General features: G+C 38.1%; 1 protein-coding gene across 1 annotated transcript in view; it reads left to right on the top strand.

Moving 5' to 3' along the window:
- Window positions 1–14,252, top strand: part of ANTXR1 (ANTXR cell adhesion molecule 1) — a 124,964-nt gene that overhangs the window by 82,760 nt on the left and 27,952 nt on the right. Inside the window, exon 10 of the mRNA XM_019647689.1 lies at window positions 6,431–6,529. Coding sequence (XP_019503234.1) covers window positions 6,431–6,529 — 99 coding nt within the window. The remainder of the gene's footprint in view (window positions 1–6,430; window positions 6,530–14,252) is intronic.

Genomic DNA, 14,252 nt, shown 5'->3' with positions numbered 1-14,252 from the left:
CCAGATCTACCCGCTCAAGAGACTCCATGCTGACAATTGCATCCCCCTAAGACAATGATCTCAGCTGGCTTTCACCACCAACTCAACAACAGCCATGGTTCTGACAGCAAAATGAGCTCTGAGAGAGGCAGAGAGATAATGCACTGGGTAGACAACAAAACTGATATCCAACACAGATCTCTATATGTTAAGCTGCATGTAACAGGGTGAAACTTAAGGGGACAAATGTAAAATGTTGAACTTGGGTTCAAACAGCCAGTTTCATATACAAGCAGGTTTAGGGAAACCTAACTTAATAACAGTTCATATGGGGGAAAAGAAAAAAACAAGGAGAAGCATAGCGATCTTGATAGCCCACAGGAATGCCTCTGACCAAAAAAAAAAAAAAAAGCTGATGTAATCTTGGAGTGCATCAATTGCCATTCCATGTCCAGGTCAAGAGAGCTAATTCCATGCCCCACTACTCCAAGTTCAGGCCATGGTTCTAAGTCCATATTTTAAGAATGGCATTGACAAAGGCATGTTCATAGGAGAAGAGGTGATGGATCTGGAAACCACCATCCAAGGTTATAAGCTGGTAGCCTACAAGCCCTGTCTGGTCTACACATATGTTCTTTTTGATCCACACTGCATTTTTCATTTAAGAATTATTAAATTTATTGCTAACATTTAAAAACCTGATCTCACCTAAAAATTTTGATTTTCATCTTGTCTTGAAAAATCAGATCTAGCAACACGGGGCCTGTAATTATTGCAAGACAATAATTATTGGAGACTGAATAACTTCCCCTTAAAAGAAGTATAGACTCTTTCCATGCATGGTACTCCTCACTGCTCCCTATTGTCATACTCAGGCCAAGCATGTGGTTACCATTTCACATGATGCTTCTGTCACTGTATTTACAACTGTTGTTCCACAATATGTAGGAAGTCGCCTGCTGTGTGGAGAGCCTTTATCGCACCTTTGACATTACCTGCATTAAAATAATTCTGCTTTCCTTCTAACATAGACTCTTTTAAAAAGTTTCTAATTAAATATTATTGCAGATTAGCCTCTGTATAATTAGAAGAATTCACTCGTTAGTTTGGTCTGCTTAGTTTCCCTCCTCTCTAGGAAATGCATCCTTTTGCACAGTTTTCCTCTGGTCTCACTCAGTTGGCTAAAAGCCTGAACAGCTCATAGTATACTATGTAAACGAGTATTCCAGGAAGGGACTAATTGGAACCAAGTATGCAACCTGCCAACTGCTCCATATTTTAATTTTTTGTACTCCAGAAATGGAAGGTTATAATTAGTTCCTCACATTGTCATTTCAGAAGCTATTGTATTATTCCTACTGTGCTGTTTTCCATGGTTTGTAATAAAACTGGGTGAGGTTGCACAAAAGAAAGGTAGTTTTAGGCTTCATGTTTACCATTTGTAAATTAGATATTTAAACTAGACACATTTAAGCAATATCAAATAGTAGTTTCATTGCTTTCCCTTTCATTGTTTTTCAAAGCACTGATACCTGGCCCTTACGTACCTCTTCTGGGTGGATTGTTTAATTCTCTGCTTCATCTTCCTTTTCATTTAAAGATATTTCTATCTGGAGGAGTGACTTTTACACACTGTTGGTGGGAATCTAAAAGTACACAATCACTTTGGAAAACAGTTTGGACAGTTTATTAAAAAATTAATCACCCACTTACCATATGATCTGGCCATTCTACTTTTAATTATTTACCCAAGAGAAAAGGAGGCCTATGTCCAGACAAAGATTTGCACACCAATGTCTGTAACAGCTCTGTTTTACTAGCCAAAAACTGTGACCAACTCAAATGTTTATCTGCAGGTAAATGGATAAACAAATTGTGGTTTATCCAAACAATGGAAAAATACTCAGCAATAAAAAGGAATGAACTATGCATAAATCTCAAAATAATTATGGAGGAGTCTTAAGATAATAATGCTGAGTAAATGAAGTTAGACAAAAAATTATTGAATGTATGATTTCATTTACATAAAATTGTAGAACGTGCAAATAAATCTATAACAGAGAGCTGACCAGTGGTGGTAGGGAGTGGCAGAAGGGAGAGATTACAAAGGGGCACATGGGAACTTTTGAGGGTGATGGATGTGGTCACTATTTTGATTGTGGTGTTGCCCAATGATTGTATACATATATCAAAAATTATCAAGTTATATACTTTATATGCAAGTTATTTGCCTTACTAAAATTATTACAAATACATAGCTATAACATTTTTAAAGTTCTAGAATAATTTAGGCATCAGAAAGCACTTAATATACATTAATCTCTATATTATATTAAGCATCTAATAGGAGAGCACATTCAAAATCACTCACATGATGAAAGATCACTAATGATAATTTTGCAAAAAGTCTGCCCTAAGCAAATAGAGAATATACAAATGTTTCATTTCCAGGTACAGTGAATGATACTCAGTCTTTACTGAGGTCATCTCAAACTTATGTGTTCCACAGTTTAAAAAAAGAAAAGTAGGGAACAGAATGGAATCAGTTTATCAAAGTATTCATTGACCTGAATTTTTTTTCTTTTTTTAATTGAACTAAAATCCACATACCATAAAATTTACCCTTGTAAAAATTACAATTTAGTGGTTTTTAGTATATTCACAAAGCTGTACAGCCGTAACCATTCTCTAATTCCAAAATATTTTCATCACCCCAAAAAGAAAGCAAAGCAGTCACTCCTTATTCCCCCCTTTCTCCAGCCCTGACAACCACCAACCTATTTTCTGTCTCTATGGATTTGCTAATCTGGACTTTTCATATAAATGAAATCATACAATATATGGCCTTCTGTATCTGGCTTCTTTCACTTAGCATAATGTTTTCAAGATTCAGCTATCTAATAGCATATATCAGAATTTGATGCTTTTTAGGGGTAAATAATATTCCATTGTAAGAATACCATAGTCATTAGTTGATGGACATTTGCATTGTTTCCACTTTAGGGCTATTATGAATAACGCTACTGTGAACATACATCAACAAGTTTTTGTGTAGACCTACATTTTCACTTCTGTTGAATATATATACCTAAGGGTGTCATAAGGCAATTCTATGTTTAACTTTTTGAGGAACTACCAAACTATTTTACAAAGCAGTTACACTATTTGCCATTCTCACCAGCAATGTATGAGGGTTCTAATTTCTTCACCAACACTTGTTATTGTCCACCGCTTTTATTATAGCCATTGTGGTGAGTATGGAGTGATAGCTTGTGGTGGTTTTGGTTTGCATTTCCCTAATGACTAACGATGTTCAGCATCTTTTCATTCATTGACCCATTAATCCTCAGAAAAAGGATTAGACCTGACTGGTACCTGAATGAATGACCACCTTGTCCTTCCCCTTTTATTCCCTTTCTATACCAAGATGTCATTTATTGACTCATTCAATGAGCTTACACTGATACTGACTCAGCCCTGGGTTAGATGCAGTCAAAAATTCTAAAGAAATAGAAATGATAGCCTCTATTATCAAGAAGCTTAAATTATAATTGAGAATAAGAGTGACAAAGGAATCATAATGGACATATTTCATAAAGATACCTTTAAAACATGTATCTTAAAAGATTAGATCAAAGGTGATTTTCAAGTAGAAATTCCTTCCTTAAAGCCCTAGAATCCCTAGGCACTTCTTGTGAAAGCTGTAACCCAACCATGCAAATTGCGTAAAAACACTTAACTGTACATATTTCAAGGGTAGGGCTTTGTGGATAAATGGAGTTAAATCAATATGTCCTGGTTCTGGAGTGTCCTGGGTCTCACTTGCTGGCGCACTCCTTTGACAGGGTTTTGTTACATAACTTCTATGTGTGAAGCGCTGACGTTCAGCTGGGCTGCTGAGTCAGATGTTTGGGCTCTTCTGGAAACCACATGTGCGCACTGACACGGAAACTGCAGCAGGCAGGGAGGGAGCTTGCCTCTCTTGGGCTGTGCCTCCCACAGCATCACTTCCTCCATCTTTCTCTCGGGCCTAGGGGGTAAAATTGTCTGGTTTCCACCATTGCCACATCATGAATTCCTGCTGTCTTTCTTCCTAAACACCCTGAGGTTGGGCCAAGCAGCCTCTTTTATAGAGGACTCAGCAGCTGAACTGATAATGCTAGAACACGATGTCAGAAAAGAGACCTCAGCATGCAGACTGCGGCTCCACAGTATTGTCTCCTTCTGTTGATCTTTGAGGAAACAAGAGAAGTAGGCACAGGAATGAGGCAGAGAACATTTTGAATCAGCAAAAGCATCCAATGGCAGATTTCTGGAGGTCTAGCATTCAAACTTAAAACAGAAATAGGTTTCTATAAACTTAATTTGAGTAACTAAGATATAGCAAGATTCTTTCACAATGTTGTTGACCCAATGGCATCATTAGTCACATGCCAGGCAGACATCTAAAGAAAACTATTAAATCCATCCTTCTGAATTTAGTAATTGTGTATGTGCATCAACATGCGTATATAAATCCTTAATCTTCATAGGATTTATGGTCCAGAAAAACCACATGCCCATGACCTTAATTAATATAGTTTAAAACTGAGGCAGTGACCACTTGGATACAAGTCCCAGTTTTGCTGGTTAGTAATGTACATGACCTTGGGCAAGTCATGTAAAATGTGAAAATCTCAATCTCCTTATTGTTAAGGTCCATTGTACTTGTAAGAAGCGTTTTGTTCTAGTGTGTACCCTTTGTGGCTCGTGCAGTACCTCTGGGTTCTTTGACTTCGGTTTTGGTTTCTTGCCTCCCATCCAGGCCAGCTCCAATTTTCTGCAAAATGGGTAAACCTGCCTGAAATAAATTTAAAAAAAAAAATCTCAATGTCCATCTCTAAATCAGTCATATGTCACCAGATGGTGAGGATCCACTGTAGCTTAATGGTAAGGAGCATGGAGACTTAGTTCTGAGGGCATTGCAATTGGTGCCTGACAGACCTGGATTCCAGCACTGATTCGGACAGCTACGAGCCATGTAATCTCGGACAGAGGACTTCCAGGCACGAAGCTCGGTTTTCTCATTTGTACCTCCCTGGGCTGTGGGGAGGTTTAAATGACAGACATATACAATACTGTGCCAGGGCCTGGCACACAATGAGGGAGCAATGAACATCAGTTATTCTCTTGGCAAACATGATCTCTGAATTAGCTATCTGGGAATTCAAGTGACATACACTCATGACATATATTAAAGTTTGAAAGAGTCCCTTATGCTAGTCCTCTAATTCCATTCTTTCTCCAACAAAAATCTCCACTTGGATAGCAATTTACAGTTTAAGATCTACTTTCACACATATTGCATTTTTTTCCTCTGACTTCTTTTTTTTAATATGCCACGCAGCATTATCCCAAGCCCCAATTTTTATGCACAAAAGGATAACAAAAGAAAAAAAAGTAGAGCATTAGTTATGCATTACTAGCAAATTTAAGCAAATATTCCTAAACATTTAACTAATTAATTAACAAGGGCTCATTGTGTTCCCCTTAGTATGACTATTGTAAAGAATCATTATTTTTACTTTATAAGAATTTTATTAATATGTATTAATTCAACTTGCATTATGCCAACATGACATTAATATGCAGGGCTAGAGTCCTGTGAGATACGTTCTCTCTTCTATTCAGAGAGAAGTGAATACTAGCTACAGTAAAGGGCCAACAGCAGTTCACACAGGTAATGCTTGACAACTGGCCATTGATAAGAAAGACTTGGATTCGTTGTGAAGTACAATGATTCCTGAATAATACGAGGTATTACTACTGTGTACCCAGAAGAGACTGCAGGGCCAGAGCCAGGATCAAACAATTCCTGAGCTAAATGAACATTGTTCTAGGAGTTGTGGAAGAAAAGACAAAAGTACAGCCTTGGACCATACATAATCATATGCTACATTGTTCAAGGTCGGCGGTGAATGCCATCAGGCAGTGGTTTTCAAAAAGGGTAGGGCACCTTGAGCTCTAAAGAAATCCTTCCAGTGGTGTCCAGTATGTAAAAGAGACACATGAGAGGAGTTAAGTTGACCAAAGAAGTGAAGAGCACCCCCCATGCCCCTCCCCCATGGCTCAGGGCTGCAGAGATCACAGTTCTTAAAACTGTCAGAACTTGAGACATGGGTAAGATTTGAATGACAGAGAGAGGGGAGGACAGCATTCCAGGTAGGAAGAACCACTAGAGCAAAGGCAAGGTGGGAATTCAACGTAAGTAGTCGTATTGCCTTCCTCATGGACACCTAGCGAGCAGGAGGTGGTAAGTGGGAAAAGGCCCCCCACATGGTCGTTTTTGGTTTCCAACCTTAGCTAATTTTCAAATATGTGAAACCTGGTGAAATAGTTAACAAAGGCAGATGGGAAGCCTAAGGTTAATGGCCTCCAGTCAAATAATGAATCTTGTTGTTATTCATTTCAGAATCATTTCAAGTAGTCGTGAGAGGCAACGGCTTCCGACACGCCCGCAATGTGGACAGGGTCCTCTGCAGCTTCAAGATCAATGAGTCGGTCACGCTCAGTAAGTCCTTGCACAGTTTGTGGGTTTCTTCAGCCTGCTCAGGGAAGGGAATGCCAGGCCCATCTTCCAGCAAGGTCACACACAAGAAACTGTGCAGAGAAGGGTCTTACCGACAGGAAAGGCCTCCAGCAAGGGCATAGCTACTCCGTAACACACCGTTGTTCCCATCAGGAAAGGTACCATACCTGTTTCATACTCCACCAATAAGTATACTAAGTTACTCCATCTCAGGTGGCAGTGCCAGCTCTGGTTGGTGAGAATTTATGAAGCTTGACAATCCTTAACAAAGTATTAGGGATTCTCAAGCACAAGAGTGAAAAATAGACCGTCTAAACGTATTAATTTTGAGTAAACCAAAAGCCAAACTGTTAAGCTTGCATGTGTAGGTCCGGGAGTTTTTTTCAATCTGGATGATTCTTGCTTGGAGTAGCCAAGAAACTCTCATCATGGTGAATACCTGACATGAAATACAGGATTATGAAAGTAAAACTCAGTGTATTTCATGCGAAAAATGAATTATCATAGCACTGGCACTTTCACAAGCCATTTGTAGCAGGCAAGTTCTTAATTTAAAGACATGTGTGATTCATGGAGCTGTCCAGGAGACATGGGGAAGTCTGACTATGGAAGGACAGATGGCCAGGATCCCTTGTTATTATTTACATCTGGCATCCATCACCCAGATAATTATTGACCCAGGATCTTCAGTGATGCACAATAATAATATACTGCATTTTCTATAGTACTATGTCCTTTTAAATGTTTCACATCTTTTTGCCATAACAGCCCTGGGAGGTAGAAAGAGAAAGGAGGACCAGAAGGACACTCACATTTATTGACCAGCCACTCACACTAGTTTTGTCCTCCTGATGATAGCCTTATGGAGTAGATACTATCCTGTTTCTATAAAGGAAGAATTGAAGGATATACCTTTTTTTCCTCCTTACCATCTTAAAACCCATTTGAATATTTAAACAGAGGTATGCAATGGCTTCCTAACAAACATCTGGAATTCCTGGCCTTGGAATAATCCCAAGCATTTGAAACATTCTGTTAATTTTCTAAATACTTGGAAATACTCTCACATCTCCAAAAGGTACTTGCTATTTGAAAACATTTTTAAATATTCCCGACTAATCACATTATGAAAGCTGGATGTACTCCCTCTACGGAGCTCTTCAATTTTTTTCCCCTTTCAATTGTGATGTTGCTCAAGTCAGCCGTTCCTCTCCTTAACCAAAACCTTTGAGGGTTAAACTCAAAGACATCGACGCCTTCCAAAGAAGACTTCCCAGACAAACGAGCCTTCGGACCAACCCCTCTCTGAAGATGAATGGAAACGGGGTGTAGTGTTGCCATTGCTTGAAAGGCACAGAGATGCTGCCTTAGGATAACGTGGAATGCAAATTCACTATGGATTTGTAGAATAACATTATGAAAGTCTATTTTCCACTTTCTCTATGGAAGTTTCTCCCTCTTCTCTTCCTTTCCTAATATGTACTTGCAAACACCTGCTCAGCTCTCCACCTCATTCATCCTCAAAAAGAAATATGGGCTATTGGGATAGGGATTTGGCATAAACCACAAACCTGATGGTGCTTCCAGCACAGTGTTGACATTTTGGAAAAGAAAAAGGCAGTGACCCAAACATATTATATACTGTAAGCAATACTCCTAAACTCAAACATATGGTTTTTAAAGATAACCATAAGGGGGGAATATTGGAATTTGGGGAAAAAAAACAAAACACCTGTCTTTTATTTATTAATTCACCTGTTCATTTCCATTCAGTAATTAATATGAACAAGAAGAAGCTATGGGGGACAGAAAAGATGAGTATATTTTTAAATGCAACATATTCACATCTACATTTTTCTATCAACCTTATGAATATAACAGTCTCTATGGAGTTTTCTCTGTAAAATAAAGTAAATGTATATTCCTTTACTTTTCCCATTTGCCTTTCCCATCTCTACGTCCCAAGTTTTAAAATGTTAGGTATTTTCATTTTTAGAGTACATATTTCCTCTTTCAAGATCTTTTCCTGAATGCTGCATTAAGTTTTGTAACAGAAAGAAAATACAAGTGCCATTAATAATCAGTAAAAGATTAATTGATGGCCCAATTATGAAACTAAGGCTGCTGCTTGTATCCAGCCTGTTCAAACATGATACAGTCCTCGGAGTCTTCAACAAATAATACAGTAGCATATTGTATGAAACAAAACTGTTAGATAGAAAAGAACAAACTAAAAATTTATATTTATAGTGGGAGATTTTAACGTGACTTTCTGAGGCTTTTAATGGATAATAAAAAAATTAATTTTATTTATATAGATAATGTATTTATTATATATATATATATATACATACCTTTTTAAATGGCTATGAACATTCTTAAATATTTGTTATACTAAGACACAAATAAAATGCCAACATATCAATGCCAAAAAGTAAAAATTATTTAAATATATTCTTAAATGATAAATATAAGCAGACAATAAAAAGCGTAGGTTAATACATACTTCTCCCTCACTTTCCTTGCCTTTGTTTAAAAATAAAATCCATGAATGAACCACTTAGAAATCTAAAACAATTTCTGGACCTGTGGTCAATATAATAGATCCAGAAATTCTGGGTAAGATATGATTTTTAAAATTGTAACAGGTGGCCCTGTTCAAAGTCAACAACCCCCTCTGAAGGGGTGCTCACAGCACCAAATGGCAAACCATATGAAGATGGAAAAAAGAAACAGGAGAACAAGCAATAAGAGAGGACTAGGGAAAAATCTAAAGAGAATATATAAAAAAGCACATTTAAAGTATGCAAAGAGTTCAAACATACCAAAAGGGAAGAACATTCAATGAGGGCAGATTTTCAGGAGAACCTAGTTTAAATTCTAGAATTGAAAAAGTTTATTCACTGGAATACAACTTAATGGATGGACTAAGCAGTATGATTAAACACAGGTGAAGATGAAATACATGAACTGGAAGAGAGATACAAGAAAATCCCACTCCCCAACCAAAGCACCAGACCCAAATTTTTTTTACCCAAATTTTACAAGGCCTTAAAGGACAGATGGCTAGTATCTAATACAGGTCTAGGTATTTTCACCATAAGCATCTTTGCCGTAAACGTCTTTGCCTCAAGCATTATCACTGCCAACATCTTCATTGCACGACTCATTGGCAGGAAGGCAATTTTGCCATAAAAAATAAAAACAACTGGATTGACAGTTTGGTGTACATTTGGCAGACTTTGTATATTTAAGCTAGCTGTCAGTTGATTTCATTTCTCCATTGATGAAGTTCTCGGAATTACTCCCATTTTTATATCATGTGTAGACCTTAGCCCTCATAATGGTCTATACAGTGACAGGTAGATGTGGTGATTATAAAGCAGTGGATGATGACAACTACTATGAAGCCAGATTGCAAAGCTACCTGTAAAGCCGGATTGCACACTATACTAGAAAATGATCATGTAGTTTGCAAATCCTTCAGTGAATACAGTCATCCCTCCTACCCATCAAAACCAAAGGTTTCCCAAGCTATGGCAAATATAAAAGAGGTGGCTATTAATTCACAGTCTTCAAGAACATTAATTATCTGTTCTCTAGTTGGAAACTCATACCTCTCTTAATGAAGGAAAAAATTGAAGCAAAGAAGAAAGATGCTATGCTGAAAGAAGAGATAAGACAAACAAAAAAATATATAATATGATGAACAAAGGCTTCAAAGATGATGTATGGTCATTTTTCACAATAAAATCTTTTTAATTTTGTTATTAATTTTTCATGTTTTATTATGTCCTTTTTAATGTCCCTTTTTTAACTTTTCATTATTTTCTATTTTATGGCAAAATTGCCTTACAGCCAATTAGTGGTATAGTAAAAATGTTTGCGGTGAAAATGCTTGCAGCAAAGATGTCTACAGCAAACATGCTCATGGCAAAAATGCCAGACATGAGCACAAGCATTGGAACCCAACCACCCAGGAAAGGAACCCTGGCTCTGTCTTAAAGCTGTGTGACCATGGCATGTTACTGAGCATCTCCATGCCTCAATTTCTCTATGTGTAAAGTGAGTATGGCAACGATAGCACCTCTATGTGGATTGTTATGAGATTTAAATGTGGGAAGTGGGACTTCGAACAGGACCTGACACACAGTAAACAGTGGATCAATGTGGGCTGCTGGTATTAATTTATTATAATCATTATCACTATTATTAAATGGAGCAGCAACTGAGTTGCTGTTACAAAGACAGCAATTGTCTTCAGATTAATATTTAGTTTTAGTATAACCCCAGTGAAAATTCCAATGGGACTTTTTAAGTTAACAAAATAATTCTAAAGTTTATATGGAAGAATAAACATTTAAGAATAGCCAAGAAAAATGTGGAAACTTGCCCTAGCCTAGCCAATTTTAAGATGTATAAAAAGCCCTAGCCAAATTTTATATGTAAAAAAAGTAATTGAAACAATGCATGACTGGTGCCACAAAAGGCAAACTGAGCCTTGAAACAGGAAAAACAAAGCTCATAAACAGAGCCAAACACTTATGTTAGTTTAGTATAAAATAAAGTGACCTTTGTAATCATTGGGGAAAGAGTGGATTATTCAAAAAATGGTGAGACAACTGGCTAACCACTTGGAAAAACAATTAAGTTTGGTTTTATCTCACACCTTACATCTAAACAAATTCCAGATGAAAAATTTAATATGAGTATAAATCTATAAAAGTATTAGAAGGAAACAAAAATAAGTATTTACATAATTTTCTGGTAGGGAAAGACTTTTTAAGCATAACACTGAAGGGAGATACCATAAAGGAAACATTTGATAGTTTTGAGTACATATGTTTTAATACTTCTGTTACCCTCCCCCCAAAATCTAAAAGAAAGAAGAAAATTGGCAAAATTATTTTTAAGACATATCACAAAGGGCCAATAACCTTAAGGTTACCACATCAATGGGTAAAAGATACGAAAAGGAAATATATAAGAAAAATAATGGTCAACAAGCATATGAAAAATGCTCACTGTAACCAAGGCAAATGGAAATAATTTATCAAACTAAGATTAACAAAACTACAATGCCCAGTATCAGCAAAGATACAGGGGAACAAGTATTTTCATTCATCCTTGGTGAGAGACCATAAAATCTTTTGGAAGGCAATTCTTAAAATGAATCAACTGCTTTTATACATTTTTGACTCAGAATTTCAACTGTTCATCAAAAGGAAATGACTGGGAATGTTTACAAAGACTTGACTACAAGATGTTAATCATATTGCTTATGATAGCAAAAGGAAAAGAGAGGGGGGGGGGAGAGAGAACAAATCAAAATATCTAAAGGGTATCAACATAAATGTTGAACAACCGGTAATTTGTTGCATAGATTATACTTCACTCCTAAATAATTAAATAACATTGTGGGAAAGAAGGGGAATTACTAATGTGGGAAAATGTTAAGGATAGAGCTTCATGTGTTAAAAGTAAGTCAGAAAACAGAACCTCGTGCTATTTCTGTTTTATGCCCATGTATTTGTGTGTAGAGAGAAAGACTTGAAAGACACCCGTCAAGATGTTAATAGTAGTTACCTCCTAATGAGGCCACTCTTAACTATTACTTTCTTCTTTCTGTCCATCTGTATTTTCTGAGCTTTCTACAATCATGTGCCCTCACGTAATAAGAAAGAAGAACCCACAATAGTGATTTTAATTTTAAAATTCTGGTTAATTATTTAGGCCTCGCACACATCTTCAGTTAGCATTTGGTTGGTTCTCCAATGACCAGACTGAATTCACTCCTGGCCAAGAAAATATCTTGGAAATCTTCACACAAACTTTATTTATTCTGGCTGCACTTTCTCCTACTCCAGTATTCAGTGTATTGTGCCAAGAAAAGATCTACTTTCAACTGGAAATCCATTTACAGAGAGATTAGAATACTAAAAAGTAGACACTGGGGTATGAGCTGAGAAATGATCCATTTTAATGAACAATAAATTTTAAAAATGGACTTTTTACTAATGCAATAATGAAAAACATGCTAGACAATCCTGGTGTTGTGTAAAGACATGAGGTATGATTATAAACAAAAGAAACTGATTTTTAACAAACTCACTGAAATTCAATTTATAAGCCATGGGGAGAAATCAGTTTCCTGGTTTTAGAGACATGCTTCTTTTTTTGATGCAAAATTTGATTTCCCAGCTTGATCTCCAACCTTATTCACTAGGCATAGCTCTGGTTTACTTTTTGTTCACTCTCAAAGGATGAAACTTTGCCCCCTTTGAAGATGTTTTTTCAAACTGAACATTAGCCACGAAGGCACTTCTAAGAGTTCCAAAGAGGGGCTCAGCTTCCCAGGGGGACGAGAGACAACACTCACTCGAATGTAGAAGTCGTAGTGTGTTTGTTTTTAAAAATCTGTCCAATTATCCAGAAACTGTACTTTATCTTAGAAAACATCTGGGCCTCAGGGCTGCTGTGGGCCCCCTAAGGAGATCGTCGCAGTGCACCTATGGTGGCAGAGGGGAGGAGGGCAGAGGGAAGGAGAACAGAAACTTCCCAAACAAAAGCCTATTGTTTCCTTTCTCACTGGTTAGATTGTTGCATCTATTGGTCAAAGGTACTTAGTGCACTTTGGATGCATCCCTGGATGTCTGATATCATACGAAGATGATGGAATGTCACTTGGTGCAACTCGGAATGAAGAGACATAATGAAGCGTCTCATCTCATGGTTCTTAGTCAGGCTGCACATCAGAATCACCAGGGAGCTTTGTCCCAGTGAAAGCAACCAGTGATTGCAGAGCACCTACCCAAAGCCCTCCGTGACCTGTGTCATTTCATCCTCGCAGCAGACCAGCGAAGGAGGACTTACTTGTATCCCTGTTTTGCTGACAAGGGAATTGAAACAGAGAGATGAAACGCCCAAGGTCACCAAGATGGCCAGGGCTAGACGCCATTTGGAGCTCAGGCTGTCTTCTCCCAAGCCTTTTTCCCACTTATCTACATTGCTCCCAAAACGTGGACCCCCACATATCCCTGGGTCCCCTGACTCCCAAAGCCCACACCACTATAAGCGCTGATTCCCACTGCTCCCCCTTATTTTGCAGACAGGAAACCTCAGCTCAGAGAGATTTAGCTACTTGGCCAAGGTCAGAGAGCACATTAGAGTCAAGACTTGAACCCAGGCTCAAGAAAAAGGCCCTGGACCAGGGAAGGAAGGGCCTCATGTCAGTGTGTGCAGCTGATTGTGATCACAGGTGAGGCTCCTCTTCTGAGGGGCCCCTCTTTCTTGAACTTCAGGAGCTTTTCATGTGTCTCGTGGTGCTTCCCCTTTGCCCCTGCTTTCCGAAGGAGCTTGGGTTTTGCCCTGTCGTTTCTGAAGTGGCTCCTGCCAAGTTTGCATTAGTACATGTTCCCATCCTTCAGACCCAGACAAGAATGTAGATAAGTGGAAATTTCTTGTCGTTTTGCTTGGTCAGACAGAAGCAGCAGTAACCTGGGAAGGAGTGGGATTAAAAGGAGAGTTGCCACCTGAACTAGGTGGTGAAGATTTTCACTTGGGGGCAAAAGAGCTTCTTCCAGAGGTTGCGTTTACACAGTCCAAAGTCAGCTGCAGCAGTGCCTGGTAAACAGTCTCCCTTCGCATGGCCCCCGCTCTATCAAGAGTGCAGTTGCCTCCAAGCGAAAATTGTAAGCTGCGTGTG

Source organism: Hipposideros armiger, unplaced genomic scaffold, assembly GCF_001890085.2.
Source record: "Hipposideros armiger isolate ML-2016 unplaced genomic scaffold, ASM189008v1 scaffold_114, whole genome shotgun sequence".
Taxonomy (NCBI): domain Eukaryota; kingdom Metazoa; phylum Chordata; class Mammalia; order Chiroptera; family Hipposideridae; genus Hipposideros; species Hipposideros armiger.
This window is presented reverse-complemented; position numbering and strand designations above follow the sequence as displayed.